The 21,635-nt window shown below is 39.9% G+C and overlaps 1 protein-coding gene across 6 annotated transcripts in view; it reads left to right on the top strand.

The window, feature by feature from the left end:
• lrba (LPS-responsive vesicle trafficking, beach and anchor containing) overlaps positions 1 to 21,635 on the top strand; it is a 195,711-nt gene that overhangs the window by 94,090 nt on the left and 79,986 nt on the right. For 4 of the 6 annotated variants that reach the window (XM_073465119.1, XM_073465134.1, XM_073465142.1 and 1 more), the window contains exons 36-38: positions 1,030 to 1,196; positions 17,688 to 17,812; positions 18,126 to 18,140. In XM_073465119.1, the coding sequence (XP_073321220.1) occupies positions 1,030 to 1,196; positions 17,688 to 17,812; positions 18,126 to 18,140 (307 nt within the window). The remainder of the gene's footprint in view (positions 1 to 1,029; positions 1,197 to 17,687; positions 17,813 to 18,125; positions 18,141 to 21,635) is intronic. The other 2 variants (XM_073465150.1, XM_073465158.1) reach the window with 1 other exon arrangement.

Consider the following 21,635-nt stretch of genomic DNA (forward strand, 5'->3'; position numbering starts at 1 on the left):
AAATTCCTTCTCCGTACTCCCTTTACTTTGCTCGTTCCCGGGTCATCCTGCTGGAAGGTCAAGGCCCACTTTAATGTCACACAAAGAGACACAGATTGATAATTAAGGCCCGGCAGGCTGCAGAAAAGCCCCTCTAATGTGATTTATACCTATAGATTTTCTGTCAGATATGAAATGTTGTCGTTCAAATTGAAGAGGAGGACCCATTATAAAGCGCTTTACTGGTAACTTTGGAAAAGCAGGTTGCATTTGTTCAGTTGATACTTACTGTATTACTGTTGTACCAATGGGTGAGTTTAAGGTTAATTTGATAAGGAGAGCAATACACATCTGAAGCAGCATTAATAATTGAATGAGCTTTTGTTCTTAATACCGCAGCCATTTGCTTCAGCTACAGAAGGAAATACAAATACACCATTGCAAGCCTGATGATCTGTATGGCTCTCAGTGCTATACATAGCACATGTTTTTCCTCTTCCTCTCCTCCTGCTCACCTTCAATAAGAATATAACTTTGAAACATTTGTTTCAAACTAAGCTGTGAGTTTGCAATTGATATTAAATCTGAAGCAGAGATTAGAAATCAACACACTGTTTCAAATTATCTGTATTATTTTCAGAAGGTGTTTTACTTTTAGCATCGCTGCAGAGTTCAAAGGCCCATTCTGATAACAAATTCTGACAGAGAAAAATGTCCTCCCTGTGCATTGTGGGTATCGTGTGATTTGGTGTGCCGGAGGGCATTAGTAAATACGTGTCCACTGTTATTAATCAACATGACATGAGGACAGAAATGACCCTTTTCATTTGGTTCCACTCAGAGTTTCTATACGTGAAAACACTATTGTGCTCGAGTCTGTATTGTTCCTTCCTGTAGATCAGTTTTTGTACACGTTGGTTTCAAGATGCTAACAGATTTTATGATTTATGTATATACTGTAAAATCCATTCTCTTGAAACATTTGTGCATGTGCTTGCAATGTATACACTTGCAAAATGTGTCATGTGTTCGTTCCTCTTTCCTCTGCAGTCTAACTGCGCTCAGTACGCAGCGGAAAAGCGAGATGAGGAGAAAATGTGTGACCACCTGATCCGAGCTGCCAAGTACCGCGACCATGTGACAGCCACACAGCTCATCCAGAAGATCGTCAACATCCTGACTGACAAACATGGAGCCTGGGGAAGCTCTGCTGCCAGGTAAAACGAAACCAAGAGTAAAACAGAACTTTTTTAACCATGCTAATTCGGGATATTCTTACATTATTGAGTTGTCATTTTACTTTAAGGTAAGATGGTCATTAGGCTATAAGGTTGTCATGATACCAGAATTTTAATATTTGATGCTTTACTAAAAGAAAACAGTCCTAGGCCCACAAAATAGGATTTTTTCTTTTTTTAAATTAATTTAATGTTAATCCCTGTGCAGCCTTGGGCTGAAAATTGTAGAAAAAACACATTTTTTAAATATAACTTTCAATGCCACCGAATTGGAAAAATAATACCATTTGAAGATGTGGTATGAAAAAAGTATTGGTAACACTTTCTATGAATTGTCTATAATGCATTATAACATATTATGAACATACTTACATAATGCATTATAATGTGCCTATAGCGCTGTACTTATAAGGTCAATTATCAGTTATCAATGGTTATTGTTGGAAAGCATAATGAATATTCATAAGTGCTTATAGCTACAACAATAAAGCATTATAGACACATTCCAATGCATTATAAGTATGTTCATAATGTGTCATAATGCATTATAGGCATGGGCTTTATAGAAATTGTTACCAAAGTATCAACGGTGACAACATTATCAGACTTTACCACAAAAAATGAATTTGTCGTAATGTGGGGAAAAATCCTGTCTTGAGGATGTGTCTGCTCAGCCACATGGCTTCACACGTATACACATAATGCATTTCACATTATGCCCATGTTTAATCCATCCTTCCTACATCGCAGTTTTTTTTGTAAATTGTTTTGTAAAAAATCTCTGACTCTGAATTCTGACAGTTGTGTTTTGTTCTCCACACACCAGGATATTTTAGACAGTAAGTGAAGCATTGTATAGAAAAGCCTTTAATCACGAGGATGCACCTGTTTTTTTTTCTTTTTATGAACCGTGTTCATCGCATGTAATTTTCTCCGCCTGAAATTATTCAAACCACTGTAATCGTTTTAATCTCATCATAATCTTTTCTCATCCCCCAATACTCATGACTTTGATTAAATTAGATTTGCAAAGGTGAAAATGTCAGCTGTGGGTTGAATGATGCATTGACTCGGGAGAGAGATGAAAGCCATTTAAACAGCTCCGCTCCCATTAAGAACAGAGGGAACCCAATCCTCTGTGTTTGTTTCGCCAAATAGGCAGCAGAATCCCGTGCAGCTATTCCCTAATGATGGCTGTTTGTGCAGGTAGTGTGTAATGGTGAGCTGGAGAGACGGCCGCTGGCTCACGCTTGTTAGGCTGAACCAAGTCTCCAGAGACTCGTCTGGCGAGGGTTAGTTTGCTGTTGGATCAGGAGTCTATCTCTGGCTGCCTTTGTTTTCCTTTTCTCTTATATCAGGATACGGTGTATTATTTGTCATATTTTTCTTCCCTTGATCCCATCTGCCTCCCTTTCTTTTTTTTCTATTAGTCTCCATGTGTACTCACACAAGGCTGTGCTATTTACTATGGAGATTGTGTTCTACGAGCCCTGGCCAGAAAAGTCCCCCATTACCGGCCCTTTATGCCGTCGCGCTATTGATGGTTTTCCTAATGGCTGCCGATGGGCGCAGGGAGCCATTGGCACTGGGCCTTGGAGTGCAGCGCTCTTTTAATAAATCACAATCAGTCCTGTGCCATTACATCAATATTTTTGGTCAATTACTGTGAAGGTCAGGTGGTGCAGCTTCGCACTGGATCCCGTGGTATGCAGGCGTAGGAGAAACATCTGGTGCTGCAAACCCCAGAAAAAGAACAAGTTAAAGGAAAAAATGGTCACAGAAAAAAAAGTCACAAGCGCACCTGAGTACCTGCAGGCGTCCTAATACAAGAGATGTTCTTTTCCTAATTATTTACAGGCAGCCGTGTGCTGCCTGTAAATACAGACGGGAGGGGAAGGACGGATGCACACAATGAAACCGGCAACCTTTCTCCAGCTGTGAAAATGAAATCCAGGAACACAAAGACAATACGCTGCTATGATTACGACCTTTTGTTACTCTGGTGTAAAATCCAAGCCTGCCTGCTCACATGCCATAAAAACGTATTCCCCAAAGTTTCCATTCAATAAAGAGTCTGAAAATGAAAATATTATTTTCTCACAAGCTGATGGGAATTGTTGTTTCCTCACGGCAGGCATCTAATATCTTCTGACATAGTGTGACCCGCCTGAATGCAATTTGTGTCTTAATATCCAGCTTACAGCGGCCCTGGCCTCTGGAGGAAAGAGGTGTTAGGTGATTTTCCCTTTCCCATTCCCCTGCTTCGTCTTTGCTCCGTCTGCGGTTCTCTCTCTCTTCGACGCAACATACAATTTCTTTCCTGGTTTTTTTCTCACTCCTTGTCCTTTTACTCTTTCTTGTTTCACTATCTGCTTCAGTTGTATCACCGAGCGTCCAGAGAGGATTCCCTCCACTAGGCAGAGGCAGCATCTATCGTTTTCGTGCCCTTGTCTGTCATCTAGTGTCAAGACAAAGACAGATTCACAGCCAGACAGATAGGTCGACTACCTGTTCATCCATACGTGTCTGTCCCAGTGTCTTGAGACTCAGGTGTACAACATGCCAGCCTGCTGTCTTTTTAAAGGAGGAAAAAAGTAAATGAACAGCCAGCGAGATGGCCACAAATGAAACAACTGGCAGATGTCATTTTTTTTCTCTCCACATCTTTCCATTTTTTTTATTTCTTTTCTTTGAGCCCGGGTCCACTGAGCATCCAGACCGCCGCAGTGTTTATTTGGGTCAGGAATCATCTTTCATGTATATGACACCTAGACAAAGTCGACGGACAGAGAGGGGAGATGAGGGCAGATGACGGAGAACGCCAGCTCACAGTCTCTGGGGACATGCGCACTACTCTCCTCTTTTTTTTCCCCTTCTCATACCTTCTCTTTATTGCATTCTAATAGGCTGACTAATGTACCATGGAAATTCACTCTGGATGCAGGAAGCGGGGGAAGTAAAAAGGAAGGTGGTGGCAGCTTAGAAAAGGTTGAAGTGTGATGTAGAAGCAGTGTGCACACTTTTTTTTCATCCAGAGTTGTTGTTGACTAGTGGAGTAGCCAGTCTGTTGGAGCCAAATGGAAACATTACTGAAGATGCAGAGGTTTAGGTGTGCTTCCCGAGCATTTGCTGTTCTTCTGCTTTGTCTTTTTCTGTCCTTATTAAAGCTGCATCAGCATGTTTTTTAGTCCTGGTTTATTCCAACAATGCTCACCTACATCTAGTCACCCCCAAAACACACAAAAAACACACACACCTCAAGCACCAGCTCCTCTCCCTCTGCTCCTCCTCCCTCATATAAGCAGCTCATTTTCTGCAGCACCACTGCTCTAATGGACGCCCTTAGGCTAGAGGCTTCCCAGCCAAGGGACATCCATCTTTTGGCATGTCACACTCCCGCCCGGCAAAAAATCTTTGTGATGTGCACTCCAATTTTTCTTCAGTAAATCAAATCATCCTTCCTTCAGAAAGACGAATGCTTTAGGGTTGGAGTGTTATAGAGAAAATCAATGCCGGCAAAATTGAAACAGTATGCCCCCGTATTGATCGGCCTTGTGAGATCGAAAAGGAACAGCTTTGTAACTGTTCTGCTGGACAGTTAGCTGACCTGTAATGGACAAACTATTGATATTAGCATTACTATTTTATCTTGTGCTATGTCATTTCTCCAGTGCACTATTGAGGGAAAGAAGCCGGAGCAGAACATCCTCAGTTAGAAAAGGTTTTACCCTCTTATCCGCTAATGATACAGAAGATGGTGTGAAATGGTGTCTACACAAATACCAAAGGGGGTTTTGTCATACCACTTATCAGTTTTATGGTTGTTTTTTGGGGGTTTTATTCAAGGAAATCTTATTTCCTCTACATGATATCCCCATTAAACATACAGCATTTTATCTGATGCATTAACAAAGTAAGTGCAGAGCAACTACTACTGTGTATACATTTTCCCTTGCTCTTGAGGACTGCAACTAAAAGACTGAAGGTATTTAACAGTGTTAAAAATTGTTATTTAATTTTCTGTTGATCGGTTAATATCTTAATCAACTAGTTATTTCAACTCTACAGCATAGTATGTGATGCATACAAAGAGTAAGCCCAGAGCATGTGTTGTATCTATTCTCCAGTATCTACACTACTCGTTAGGGCGGTAATTAACAGTTGTTTTTATTATCATTTAATCTTTTGAATATTTCATGATTTAGGGTTTATTCTTCAGTCTAAAAAATGTCAAAAAATTGTGAGAAATGCTCATCACACTTTCACAGAGCCCAGCGTAACATCTTTAAGTTACAGCCTCCACAGCATTCAGTTTATATGATACGAGACAGAGAATGGTCGAACCTAAAACAGTTGGATGTTTGAGGCGATTTTTGCTTGATGAAGACTGAAACAATTAATACCTTGGCTTTATTATATGTCAATCAACTAATCTATTTATCGACTAATTGGTCCAATTCTACAGCGCAGTCTGTGATGCAGTAAAAGGGGACCCAGATCATATAATATATCTATTCTCTGGTACCTGCTCTCCTCTTAATGCACCACCTCTGTGCTTCTCATGAAAGCTCCAACCAACAACTGTTTCTTGATCAGTTGATATTTGCATTATTTGATGATTGATTGATTTATTGTTTAATCTGAAATGTCAGCATGCGTTTAGTCATGCAAAATGTCCTTTCACATTTTCTACAGCTCAACTGAACATCTTCAAGTTTAAAATTCAAAACCCTAGATAATCAGCTTATTTTAAATGTATTGATATGGTTTGATCATATTTTATTGAAAGGAGAAATCAACATAAACAACCTCTCAACTGTAATCATAATGAGATATTCCTAAATTCTGATCGGTGTCCTGACACGTGACATCTTCTTATTCCAACTTAGTTTCACAAACTATGAACGACTGAGAATACCGCCAACAAAAACACAAATACAGGATTCTGGCAATTGACAAAACTAAAACTGTGGCAATTTCTTTTTGTCAATTGCTCATATTATGAAATTGTTTGAGTAAACTGGTTTTCAAAGCCTTTAATTTTCAATTAATCAACCATATGATTACAGCTCTACTGCTCATTGTTGGCTACCTTGTTAGTTTTGTCCCACTCATTGAGCCCACTCCTCTGGATTGCAACTGGATCACCCTCCCAAGTAATCAATTAATTTTGCTCTGAACATACCGTGTGGTTGTACTCACTACAGAGACGACATCCGTGTTCACATAGCACTTTTTTAAATAAATGGCTGCGTGAGAAGCAGCCGCAGCCAGATTAATCTCTACTTGTATGCTTTCTTTCCAGACTTAAATCACAATTATGATACATAATACTGAATGTAATGCATGTGTTAAAGCCGAGGCCTGCACAGTGTCTGCGCTGCCTTGCGTGCATGTTTTATGGACACGCCGTACATTACGGCTGCGCTGGTACTGTGCACGCAGAGCTGAAAAAGGAAATGGGACTCCGGCACGTCAGTGGATATTATAACCATAGGAAACAAGAACATAACTGTTTAGAGTACACTGACTCTCGGAAATGCAGGACTCGAGAGGGGCAGGAAGACAGAGAGAGAGAGAGGGAGATGGATGGAACAGAGGATGAGAGAGAGATATTTGTTACTGAAGCATCAAAAGTTGAGATGGAGACAAAGACAAGACAGGGACATTTTTTTTCCACATCCTTTCCTCTTGCTGCAGTATATACTAAACCATAGCAATGAGTGATTGCACAAATCTGTATGTAAAAGGTTGAGAGCATGTCTTGTTTGCTGGAAAACTCTGCAGCTGCTGACTTATCTGACCATCAGATAGCCTTTGTTGCAATTGGGAATAGAATAAACACTGTAGCTGGATCCCAAATCTTTCTGATTTGTACACCAGATTCTACAATTGGATTCATTTCTGCACTCTTATTGATTATTATTTGCTTTCTAGTTGTTGTAGCTAATCCTTGTGTTTCAGAATGTTTGTTAGTGCATCTGCAGTGGGTAATCGCTGACATTAGCTCTTCTTTACATAAAAAAAAAAAAAGTTCATGTACAGTACTTAACTGGTCATTTTTAACTGATAATGGCTTTTGGTTTGCTTATAAATTCTTGCCGTCTAAACACAAACATGACCCGATGTACCGTGCAGTGGCAGCTGGAGCAGTCCGCAGCTCCCGTCTCATCCAAGGCGGAGACAGTTGTTTCCTTTAGTCCAGATTCCCGACTACTTCAAAACCAATTAGCTGGGGCTCGAGTTGTAGTCATCTATCTGCCTTGATACAGTCATAAACATATAGCATAAACATACTGCACGAAGCAATGCGAGCCTGCCTTCGCTTATGTTCATCTCTGTAAACGAGACTCTTTGTATCTCCCATGCCAAAGTCCTTAAACGGGTTTAAAGTGAAACCCTCCACGTCATTAATCATGCACAGTGACATGTGTCTGGGACAGAGAAGTTGCGACGGGGACAAAAAGGATGTTCCTTAAATCTCTTGGGGTGACTGTTAAAGTCTGACAGACTCGCGTTCCATCAGTTACATAAAATAACGTGCCACGAAGGCCCTACCGTGCAGTCTGGCTCATGGATATGAATTAGAATATGGCCTTAATGATAACATTTACCTCGACTGTATATACAGTACAGTGGCTGGGGCTGTAAGGAATAGTAACAAAGTGTCATGGCGGAACATATTAACAGCTGATGATGTCCATATGTTAGCACGCTTAAGTGTTGCAGTGTAGTCCGAGACTCAAAAGATTATACTCAGAGGAGCGTTTAAGATGACAAGGAAAAGACACGTGGTTAACTTAAAACTGGTACTTTTAATCATTATTGTGGAAATGGTTTATAACTTACAGATTTAGTTTTAATGCCAACTGTCATGTTGCAAATATATTCATGTGAACTGATTTAAAGTGGATGGTAGTCATTACAATTCATTATTTAAAAAGCCCAGTGTGCAGGATTTAGGGCGAGGAATGAAATATAATATTCAGAATTATGTTTTCATTAGTGGATAATCACCTGAAACTAAGAATAGTTCTGTTTTTGTTACCTTAGAATGAGCTTTTTATGTCTACAGACGGAGTGGGTCGTCAAGACGGCAAGTCCACCATGTTGTACTGCCATGTTTTGTCAGTAGCCAAGAACAGACTAACGAGGGGTATTCAGTTAGTTGCAATCTCCAACCTAACCACTAGACGCCACTAAATCCTACTCAATGCACCTTTAATAGTGGATCTTGTTACGATACAAAGCAATTATCCTGAAGTTGTTGTTTTCAATGGTTGGCCTACTTTTTAGCAAAGTTTATTTCTGAATTTTGTTTATAAAACTTTGATAATTAAGTGTATAGACACATGTGGACTGATGGATATCCCACTAACCCTTCTTTAACCTTACCAAATAGTTTCTGTGCCTAACCTAACTAAACCACAACATTTTTGCAATGTTAATAATAGTCTTAATTTGTCATAATATGTGAACTGTTTGTCTGCAAGTTTTATCTTGAAAGTCTAAACTGGTGTTGCATAAAACATATCATTGCTAAGTTGACCGTAAAACCCTTCACATGCAAAACAGAAACTATTTGGGTAGATATGTGTTATAGTTTAAAGTTTAACGCCACCGACCAATCTGTTTTTGACCATAAATGTACTAAAGATCAGCCTCACACCAATTTGTGATGTAATTTGTGGACATTTCTTTAAACCAGATGATTATTATTTCTTCAAATCACTTGAGCTGCTTTTAAAACCTTCCACGTAATCACAGCAGCTGCAGAAGCACCCTCTGGAGTGGCAGTATTATTCACAATGATAGGTTTCTATAATGTGTCACCCAAACTGAAGGAGAAAATCTACAAGAGCTTTCCAGTTACCAATTTACCATAAGCCATTTACATCCTTGAGATCCTCTTTTGGTTTTTATGCCATCAGTTTTGTCCGTCCTCTTCCCGGCAGCTTGGAAATGTAATGGGATCCTTGTTATGAAGTATGAAAGAAGGCCGCCATCCCAGAAAGACCAATTACACCATCCTACCTCGCTGCCTCGCTGCTCACAGCCCAGTGTGACTCTGTAGCAACTCTCAGATTTATGAGTTTCATATACCCTTAAGAAAGTATATGGCCTTGGTGGAGCAAGGTCATGATAAAAGGGTGCTGATCAATATCTGAATGAAAAACCATTTGGGAAGTTTTTAGGGCTTTTCTTCTCCTCTCTGCCAGGATGCAATATCTGCACAGTATCGATTGTCCGGGGCCAGTAGTTAGTCAAAGGCTATCTCCTTTGACTAACCCCTTTGCAGCATGTCAGCCCCCCCTCTTCCTCGTGATAGATTGGTATGCTTCCAGCCACTGTAATTACACCATGGCACCAGCAGGTCATTTATTTTGCTACTTTCACCATTTGCCAAAAAATCGCCTTTATCTTCAGAAGCCAGCACTTTCTTGTGCAACCAAAGCCGGAAAAAAGCCACATAAAATACCAAGGTCCTCGCTTTAGGGAGCGGAAGACTGAGGATCATCCTTTACTCATAGATCTTCAGCTTGTATTGCTGCTGTAGATTTACTTTACACCCCCATCCCCGAGTTCAAGTTCAGCACCACCCAAAGAGGATAGAGCAGGGGAATTCAATATGTAAGCTTTGTGACAAGAGCTGCAACTAACGATCTTCATTTCCTATTAATCTGCTGATTATTTTCATGATAATCCCATTAATTGTTTATGCTGCAAAAAGCCAAAATATATTGTGACAAATGCTTGTCATAATTTCCCAGAGCCCAAAGGGACGTCCTCACAATGCTTCTTTTGTCCAACCAACAGTTCAAAACCCGAAGACTCTTCATTTACGTTCAGAAATGACAGAGAAAAGCAGCAAATCCTTACATTTAAGAAGCTGGAACCAGCAAGTGTTTGACATTTATCTTCAAAAAATGACACGATTAATTGATTAAAAAAGTAGTTGTTGATTAATTTTCTTTCGATTGACTGATCGACAAGAATGATTTAAAAAATGGGAAACAGAATGAGAAGAACAAAAAACACTTCACAATGCACTATACGACGGCGACTTTTATCGGGGGTAATGCTTTCTGTTTTCCCGAATGAAGAGATAACTACATGGCCATTATAGTTAGTCAGACTTCTGTTTATATGATCGTCTCAATCACCTCGCAGTGGAATTGCTGCACTTGACACACACACACACACACACACACACACACACACACACACACACACACACACACACACACACACACAGAGGCACGTACACTGTGCAGTAAGTGTTGTATAATGGGCACAGCCGTATGATGGAGAGAGGGGAGGAGGTGCTCATGAATTGCAGACAGCCTCGCTAGATGAGATTGCCGAGCCTTGTAGTCCTGCATCAACGCTGAAGCAGGAAACACAACAGACTATTGTACAGAGTTTAAGGGAGAGGGAGACAATGCCGATCTGTTTATTGTGTAGCCTAACAAGCGAGATGAGCTGAATTTTCATCATAAATTATCCTCAAATTTAGGATGTTTTGCTTTTTAAAAAGTTTACAATTGTATGTTTCAAAAGTAGTGTTTCTGTGAGGTTTTATATAAGACCCCTAACTATGTCTCTCACTATAATTACGTTCTTGACTTACCTTACATATCTCTTGATCATTTTTTCTGACCGTTGTGTTTACATAAGAATGTCACCAACATTTCAGCCAACACGATGCCAGCATAAGTTGCAGGGTTTTCCCCGATATTGTAAGACTTGGGCGCGGTGCCTATACATTTTCCCACTTTTTATTTATTGTTTATGTTGTATGGTTTTTATTCATGTTTTATTCATGTATAATTTTCAATGTTTTTTTCCACATTCCAATTCTGACGTCTTAATATTAACAATTAAAAGTTCATAGTATTTTATCAGTGGCATAAAATGACAATATCGCAATTATTTCTGAGACAAAATATCGCCCCAACAAAATAGGTTATTGTGACAAACCTACCCCTTACTGGTTTTGGCGTTTGAGGTGATTAAAAAAAATAAAAAAATCTCCACAGACCTCCAATCTCGGCTGACCTTGAGCCTCTTCTCCACTGTGTTTTTCTTTTGGGGTGTGTTGGAAACGTGGGTATGTGTGCTCAAATTTGTCATACTATTCAAGATCAGCTCTGAAAGCTAGAGGTCAGAAGATTATTACAATGGGCCAGTAATGGCAGAATTATGCAACTCCGGTCCAGTGGATGCCCTCATTACCTCGCAGTAGTGGTGATAAATGGCCTCAAATGCATGTTGTCAAAATCACAGGAAAAATGTGACCCTTCATCAAAAATACAGATGGTACCACTTCAGCGATGTAGCAGGGGAAGTCTGTGTATACTATTTATTATGTAATTGATGCTTAGATAATTTTAATAAACCATGAAGCTATGTTAACATTAAACAATAAAGTCAAGTACAGGCAACATTTTTCATTTGATATATATATATATTTTTTTTTTACAGCTTTCCATTCTTTGGTCAATATTTACTACCTTACTAAACACAAACATTCTTCCTTTTACCTCCCATGAAATCTGATATAATGAGTCTGGCTTTTTTGTTGGTGAATTTACACTGAGTGTAATTGCTGCTAATTGGAGGCTGCACACTAAGCTGGTGGTAATTAGGGCTCGATTTGCATTATTTCATTTGGCTGCACTGCATTGTGGGGAGTCTGAAGCCTTTTGCCTCCCACCCATGGGAGTACTTTCATCCTCACAAGCCGGTGATGTTGTAGAGATGCAATATCACTCCCTCTTTTTTTTGCAGATCTCTTTTTGAAAGCTCTTGGATAAATTGGAGTTAATTGGGAGGAGTGGTAGGTCCTCATATTGTCTTGGTAATGAGAGCGTGTGCACTCTTGTGTGGTAGCAGCAAATTCAGTGAAAAGGGAGTTAAAAGCAAAGCCTGTAAATGTACATGGACTTTATTTCAGTGTAAGTGAATTCATTTTTCCCCCTTTTTTAAAAAATCTCTAAGCAAGTATATGTCCCCTTTCTTGGATATGTTTTTACAAATTCTTCCTCACAGATCAGATGCAGCGTTGGATCCCTTATTGCACGGCATTTAAATTCATATTAAAAATGGACAAATTAAATGACTTGATCCTGTGATTAATAATAAGGATGTGCAAAATTACATATGGACTGTCATTTGAGGGGATAAGATGGAAATGTTGGCGGGTCTGTGACCCTAACATTACCTCTGGTAAATCTTGTAAACAACATTAGCTGAGGTGAATTAACATACACACATGTAGATGGTCTCCTGTGAACCTCATTGGAGTGGCAAGGATAAGCATTAATGCACATGTAGAAAATCACTCCGGCAAGACTTAATCATGCCAAACAATTTCAGTGGGAAGGTATTTGGTCCTGTTTTCATTTTAATTTGAGTCTGGAGATACCGTCGAAGCCATGGCTGCCACCGTTTGACAAAGAGCCAGCGCTCAAGCAACCAGTCCTCAACATGACAAATCCTCAATCTATTCCTGCTCTCCCGTTTCTTCTAAACACATGGTTTATGCAAATCAAAGCAAAATGATCTTGGGGATAGCAGCAATGTTTGAGCAATTTGAGGGCCGCCAATAGGAACTGGCATTAATATAAAATAAGCAAGGAGAGAAATCTCTTCTGCATATGCGGGTCTCATTGACTGTACCCAAATTAATTTAGCAGAAAGGTTATGAATGACTGTTTGTGCCAGAGTGCAGTCGCTTGTAGTGATATATGAAAGCATATTCACTCTGCTTGTCCTGCTTCGTATGATAAAGGTCATGTTATTTACATATTATCAAATGCTTTGGAGAGCACCCCATGCAAAAACAGTAATATTTTCTTTACCTCTCCATCGTCACTCAAGGTACATTCCACCTTTCCCAGCAAGCTGAATTTATTTTAAATAACTATAAATAATAATGAAGAAAACTGGAAGCTTTCCTGTTCTAATAACAGTTTCTAATGTCAGTTTTAAAAACAAAATAACTTTTAAGACTGAAAATGGTGAAAAAAAACTGTGGTGCATCCATCTCTGGATGATCCTGTGTGATTGAGTCCTGATGGATGGCTATCATTTGTCCTTGTCAGCAAATGAACAGTTGTGCCATATAAATAGCAGCGCTATCAAACTTTCAGGACCTGCAGAGAGAATCTATTAACATGTTTAAACCGGCCATTTGATGATGATAAGAAGTGGTGGCCCTCGTACATAACAATGTAGGATCCTACAAATCCAAATATTATATGATGATTAATAGAGGTGGCTTGGAAGTGGAATGGGATTGTTAATTTTTGTTTAATTTTTATTTTTCCTAATGCTAGATTAGTATTATATTTAGTATATGATTAAACCTTAATACCCCCCTAGGGAAATTGGGTTGGTGCGGCAGGAAACTTTAATATTCAATACTGTAAAGGAAAGAAAATAGCATGGAGACTCATGTATAAGATTAACAAGATCAAGAGAAATATTTAAACTTTGCTTTTTTGTTTGTTTTTTGTTGAAATTGTTACCATTTTTTGTCTATATACTTAACATTGACTTAAGCAACCCAACCACCAGAATGAATATTTGCGGCGCAACTCTGCAAACCACAGATATGTTGAAACCTTACGTTTCTTTATGTTGAGAGTTTATGTTTCTTTGGTTTCGGATTTCCAGTTTTATGTTGTGACAGTGCTGTGCTTATGGACCTGTTGGGAAATACCCATTAGAATATGGTTTGGAAAACATCATGTTTTGGCTTTAAATACCAGGTTTTGCCACCACAGACATGCCTGGAGTTGTCTCAACCTCTCGCTAAAAATATTCAGTGGTTTCACGCTTACAAATGTTGAAACGCAGACAGCAGTCTCTGGCTAGCTGTGTTCCTCTCCTCCCGACATGGCAGTCAGCTCATGTACATGTAATGTCAATATGATATGACACATACTGTTAAAATGTCATTATGGTACGTATGACACAAACAAATTTAAACTCTCCTGTGGTTTGCAGGAACGTAAAATGCCAGCATTTCATTCTAGAGACTGCGTCGGACTTGTGCTTAAAAAAGATTCATCACATTCAAATAATGGGATTACAGTTGTCAGCGGTCATTTTACACTGGCATTCACACTCTGTTGTAAATAAAGGTGCTTCTCGCTTGTTATTTGGTCATAATGTGTCGGGGAATAGTTTATTGTAGAGGACATAGTTGATGTTGTTCACTCGGCCCTCCATTTTTCTAAACGCTGTTCTTTCTGAATAAGCATTTCATTAATCCTGAACCAGCGCTCACACCGAACACTCCTCACAATTAAACCATTTATTTTGTATGTCACCTAACCATGCCAGATCTACTTGGACGCCTGCTCTGTTTTGATGTAAATGGACAATTTAGTAGCACAATTGAAATCTTTAAGGAGCCCACCAGTAAAATATCTCCTTTCAGTGTGCTGGTGGTTTGTGTTGAGTTTATAAAGTTGAAGGCATGACTGTTTTGTTAACTGATTAGGGAGAAAGAGCATCAGGGCCACATAAAAAGGAGAAACTTGAGCTCCTCCATTCGTCCTCTGTGTTGGTAAACTTCCTTAAATTTACAACTCCAGAGTCCTGAGGAGAATCCAAAAGATGTTTAAAAAAGGACAGAGAAAAAGGTAATTACTATTTACTACCTCACATAAAACTCTTCCGGACTGTGTTTCATCAGTAGCCAATGTGGTCTACATTAGACAAATTCTCCTTCACGCACACAAACTCAGAGTGAGGCTAGCAGTGATATATATTCAAGTTTTGCTCGGATTTAAAAGAGCACATGCTCCCTCTGTCAGATTATCTCTCCCCCACTTTCATCATCAGACAACAGTCACTTCAGGCTTAACGAGCGGGCCTTCCAGACACCTTTTATGACCGAACTAATTACTAATTACACAAGTGGTTGGCGTGAGCCACAGCACAACGCTGGCCCTTTTGTTATTTTAATTGTTGTTATTTTGAAGAATGGTGCTTCAGTAAATTCTGCCAAGGATGCCCTAGGAGGATGGATGAGCTCTGAATAATTTATCATCTTTGTGGAAACACACTCGGTGTGTGGTATGGGGGGTTGCATAGCGCCGTACATCTCCATTCTTGTTACGGCGGCCCTCTCATTGGGGATTGATGACGAGGTATCTTTCATCGTGCGTCCACCTCTTCTAGCCCCCCATCATTAGGACTTCCATTGTCGCCTGTTCATGGCGCACTGGATGAATATGACTGGCAGAGGTGGTCCCCCCATGCCGTGACTAATTACTCCAGCCAATGGCTCCCCTCCTGATGGATTAATGTGTATTGTGTGAATCGGACAGACCCCCCTCCGCCATGAGATGAGAGACGAGTGCGTCCTGATTTGGAGCGGTGCGCCATGCACAACCTTGATAATTATTTTCATAGATGAATACCATTGCAGGCAGGATGATGAAGTGGCCATTTGCGTTCAGAGACTATCACAGGCAAACACGGAGCAGGGTCTTTGTCACCAGTGAGAAATCTGGTCCTGCACAGACCTGCGTCCCATGTGTCTTTCCAAGTTGCATTCTGAGCGCATGCACACAATCTCTCTCCTGATTCACTGCTCTGAATATACAAAATCTACATTCCCATTTATGCCATATTCCAAATTTCACATCTTCTCATATCGTAGTCGTTCTCTATGGCTGTCTTCTGTGCACTGAATTAATTGCCCTCTGCAGAGTCTTTTACATCCAGACTTAAGATATGAGCCGCAGCCATTCTCAACTCGTCATCCAGCCTTTTGAGACAGATTTTTTTTTTTTTTTTTTGTCCAAATAAATCAAATAATCAATGGTTTTCATTACCCAGGACGTACAGGGTTTTAAAGGACCCGCTTGGAAATTGTATTTATTTTCTTGCGTAAAGCTCCTTTCCCTTTTAGAGGCCCCTGTGTGATCATTGGTGTTGGACTGAAGATTTGTGAGGAGCCCCCGGCCAGAGCAGCATTCAAGAGTAGATCCCATAAAGTATGCTGGGGTTCTCCCGTCATAGCTTATGCCACTGAAACCATAAACTGTGTCTTCCTACACACTCAGAGGATACACTGCAGCCACTTAAGACTAACCTGGTCATGGTTTTGTTTTTATTGTTTTAGAAATATTTTGTATGGTTTTAACCTTGGTATATCTTTTTTGTGATACTTTTTTTAAAACCTATTTTAATAATCCAAAAACTGTGGAATATAAAACCATTGTGCACCCATGTGGTTTTAGGAAGCACATATCTCAATTTGAGTGTTGATCCTTCTGGTCTTATTTTCACTTTTCACACGGCACAGCAGAATTAAAGACATTTACAGTATTTCATGAGCCATGGTAAATTGTTGCAATGGGTTTTAGGATCGTGTAATGGTGAACAAAAACCAACAAAACTAACTCCAGCACAAGCCTTGACTAGGATTTTCTTATTTCCTAAAAGTGTTTTTCTCATGAGAACATCTATTCGACTGGAGTCAGACAGTCAGGATTTAGTCTCACTGAAGACCAAACTGCGTGTTGTTTTTCCCTCCCCACCTGAGTTGTTAATCATTAACACATGAGCTGTTTTTACTTTTAAAAAAGTGGATCTCAGTGCTGCGTAATCAACACACGAACATCTTTGTTGTGTACCTAAAAGTTCTTCAAATGAAAAACTCTTCAAACCGGAAAGGAAAAAAATTGCTTATGGAATGAGAAAAATGATTTTCTTACACTTTGTTGAGCCTTGAAGCTATGGGTAATGAATATTTTAGATTATATTTTAATTAAAATCACTTTCAAAAATAGAAGTGATATTTCATCATAGACAGGTACACTGTGTACATGCACAATGCTATGTGGCAGTGGCTCCTCATTAAAAGTTAACACTTTCTTTTCCTTGAGAGCAAGATGATTTACTGACCGGTTCTGGTAAAGGGAGATGTAAATTGGAAAGAAAAATGGGTGCTGTAGACATTGATTAATATTGGTAATGCTATCCACCCCCTCCTCTGTGTTTGTAATGGCCTTCTCCTTATCCTGCTAGCCATGAGCCCCTGACAAGAGGTATCCTGCTGGGCTTGAAATGAGCCTAGAATGGAAGCACGTGCCACAAAAGTGTGTGGAAAATGATCAAGCTGTCGTTTGCTCATTCCACTGTGATGTACTTAGTGCTGAGTTCACCTTTCAGAGAGAGGGAAGCAGTGAAGAGAAAGTGAAATAAAGCGAATACCTTATCCTCTGAGATGCAGACACTGTCATTGTCAAAGACAGGGATACAATGATTTGGGGTCAAAGCTTGATTTTTAAATTTTTTTTTAAAGAGTGATTCCGAGGGTTAAAAAAAACACCAAACACAATGCTGGCTTTATGCATGCTTGCTCGGACCGAGTGCTAATGCTGGGCTGCTATACCATGCTGGCTGGTAATTGCTAACACATGTGCTACCTCTGTCTCGCTGCAGCCGGCCGAGGGAGTTCTGGCGCCTGGACTACTGGGAGGACGATTTAAGGCGGCGACGTCGCTTCATCAGGAACCCCTCCGGATCCACTCACTCGGAGGCTACGCTCAAAGCGGCGGCCGAACACGGTCAGTCCCATCCTCCAAGTCCCTGCCTGTCATTAGCACCCCCTTTTCTCACTCACTTGGTGGTAGCGCCAGGTACAAGGTAATAAAAATTAGTCTTCCCGTCGCAATAAAAGATTTATTGTACCACAAGACACAGTAAAATAGCACCCTCATTTGAATTTCACAAAGGTAATTTCATACCCTGCCACCCATTATGCAAAGCTGAGCTAATAACCAACCTGAGTGTTAGCATGCTTTCAAAATTCAGTTTTGAGACACTATGAATGAGATGAAATGTGAATTTTTTGTTTTTTTTCCCCTTGCTGCCCAACAGTGGCTGATATCAGTGGTGAGTAACATTTATGCTCCCTCCTTTATTTCTTACCTTATTGAGATTTCTGCTTCTGAACGAGGCGTCATTTATGCCTTTGATGCATTCCTCTGCAGGATAATTAGCAAGATCAGAGGAAAACATAATATAATTCATACCTTTTGTTGTCAAAATTCAATTTAGTTTTAGATGTATAATTAACACGGATAATTTATTGCTTTAATGTCTTATAATGTTAGACAGTAATACGTTTTATTGGTCCCTCAGGTTAAATATTATGCTAGTGAAACACAAATTGAAGTCTACCAAACACTGTCATTGAACAAAGAGTCCACATTGTACTAAAAGTCAGGGATCGTATAATTGGATTTGGAAAAATACTCTATTACTCGAAGTGCAGAGTTGTCATTAAAACTAACAACATTGATTTCTTTTTCTTTTGTATTGGAATAGGTCAGATCAATATCTCATTGTTTTTCTGTGGGCTTCTCTATAAAGACAGGTGCTGATTTTCAATAAACCTCGTCTGAGAGCGACTTAACACTCCCAGCAGTCGCTTATAACCAGAGTATCTAAATGACACATGTCCCCGCATTAAAACCAGGAGTCGCATTTCTCTCCTAGAATTCATGTAATCCCTCATTTCTGCAAAGATCCAGCACACACAAGGGTTTGCAATCATCGTCATGCTGGGCCTACATTTACCCGCTCAATCAATTACTCTCACCAATAAACGGCCAAAGGCGTCCTCAATGTGTCACCTGCAAAAGTCCCCTTAAATGTGACATCATTCCCAAAGACAAATGGCAGGTGTGACAGGAGTCAATACGAATGTGATCTAAAAGCAATAAGTGTTGGGGATCCCAGGATCCTGGGAGACTCCTGGTCTCTAGTAATGGCTGCACTGCGGCGGCAGCTGGAGGACGAGGCCGAAGCCAGCTGGTCGCTGTTCTTCTACAGCAAGCAACTGAATTTTACTTTGGTTCCATCTTAATTCCTCCTCGTTTTCCCTTCAGCTAGTTCATGACACAAAACAGACACATCACTTATGTTCTGTCATGACTTCTTTAAGCTAATGAAAATTTGTTGAAGCTCTTCAGGCATTTTTGTCTAGTTTTCATTTTTATTCAAAACCATTTCAGCTGCATATATTCATCACTTTGGGGGAGAAAAGACAAATTCCTGCAAACAACATTTGGTTTCAAAGTCGAGTCTGTGTAAAAATAGCCAGCAGCCAGTTGTGGCAAGGGTATGCTACCTCAAGAGAGTATACTGCCTGGCTGAAGTATGGGAATATATCATTAAAATAACTCTTTGACATTGAAGCCTGACGGCATCCATTTTCTGATGTAACCTTTCGTCTTGTTTTAGTCGACCCGACATTTGTTACGGAAGTGCAGCTCAAGACGAGAAAGCAGGGCTGAGTTTTCAAACGGGGCACAAAGGTCATATCTGGCTGTAATTATATTCATCAGATGCAGAGGAGAAAATGCAGCCTCACTCCTTAAGAAAATATTTAGTATGAGATCAAGTCTGAATTTACCCTAATTTTCTAGCTACTTGTGGCTGCACTTTTCACATCTCACGCATGATCATAAAATTAAAGGCAGTAGAAAATATTTAGCATTTTTTACTGAGTGATCTATAGCAACATTTCTTCTTTGATTCCTCTTTAAGAAGAAGAAAATGTATGCCTTTACTTTTTTAAACATGGAGAAAAATGTGCATTTCTGTGTTAAGGATAACTGTTATCATTCATACTGCGCCAAGATGATTTCCACAGGAGAGTTTGTGGCTGCCAGTAGCCTTCAGTAGGCTGTTATGTATTTATGGCTGGAAAGAACCATCTTTTCTGGGGATTGATTTGGTCTGGTCCAAGGCCCGTGTAGCAGAGGTGGCAGAGTAAATACCTGAAGACTAATGTCTCTGTTCTGGTAATCAATACTCGCCTCATGACCACACTCCTGGCTACGTTCCCGTTAAAAACAAATTTGTTAATTTTGACAATTTAATTGCTGTGACCATGCATGCCTTGAGTTGTATAAGCAGGTAGTTGAACCTCTCGGCTGGGGAAATGGGGGACTCGGAAAAAGTATAACCTGTCGGGATTTACGCCATTTCTGCTCCCTGCGTGATGAGTGATGAGGTTGAAGTGTGGATTTCTTTGTTTATGTGGCACCACACGCTCTTTGCGTAGATTGTTTATCATCTTTTTGAATTCTGCTTTAATTTTAAATGACACCGTAAAATTGTGAATTAACATCTACATTTTCTACATATATTTTTCATTATCACTGCTATTAGTATTATTCAAACCTCTTTTATTTATAGTTATTTTCATATTCTACACGCGTACACGTGGATATTTTTAGTCTAGCTGATACAAGTTTCTTCTCCAAGGTTGTCCATGTGATTTTCCACAGACACACACACACACACACACACACACACACACACACACACACACACACACACACACCACTGAAACCTCAAAGTTGTAAAAGGAGAAAAAAATAAACAGTCTCTACTTTAGGAAGAGAAAGAGGGAGAAGTTAGCACATCAATTATGTGCACATTTCTTTTATCTACGCCTGCTGATAAGTGATGCAACTCCGGTCAAAATAGCTTTAACTGATGTTCTTATAGAGTATATTATACTGAGGTACTATTAATAACTTGTTTTTTAGGGTAAATGAAAGGAGCATAGTTTAAGGTCAGCCCAGTAGTCACGAGGTTTAGTTGCGTCAGACTGTATTTGTCAGGCTTCATGCTGTATGTTAGCAGTAGTTGTATATCAGGGTGAGAGTCGCCGAGCATGTTTACAGCTGAATGCAACGAGGTTCAAATGCAACTGTTTTTAAAGCTCCTGATCAGCCCTCCTGTCCACTTGCTTTGGTGTGAATACAATGGCATGTGGTACGTATTAGAGGAGCTGGTAGTAATTTCGGTGCTGCTAACTAAAGAATCCTCCTGGGAGGCTTAATTACAGGAAGACCATTCTAAATATCAGTGAGCTGCATATTTTCCATGACAAGAGATTTTTTATCCCAGCTCTCGCAGCAGTTTCAAAGCATATAGCCACATGACGCTGCTGTGCATTTTTAGGAAGTGCAATCGATCTCCCCTCAGGTGATGTTAAAGAAAAAAGTCCACTGGTGTTCAGCGTCTCGCTGGATGGAAACTGTGTTGCTCTTACCCGAACGCTGGATTAGAAAACATGCACCGAAGCAGCGAGAGCTCTCACTATAACACCAGCTATGTTAACAACGAGGCAAGACTCATCAGCCACTCGTTGTCTGTGGATCCTCAACATGCACCACTGGGGAATGCACGGCTCTGTAAATGTTTGCAGATTACCATTTTTCTTAAATAATCCGTTTGGAACCTCACGTCATGTTCAGTTGAAATCACAATGGGCAGTGTGTGACCCCCTTTAAATGTTTGAATATTTGTGTGAAATGGTGTTTTGCTTTGATGTATGTATAAGAGCAACATGCATTTAGGGTTCTGATT

Source organism: Pagrus major, chromosome 1 (assembly GCF_040436345.1).
Source record: "Pagrus major chromosome 1, Pma_NU_1.0".
Lineage (NCBI taxonomy): Eukaryota > Metazoa > Chordata > Actinopteri > Spariformes > Sparidae > Pagrus > Pagrus major.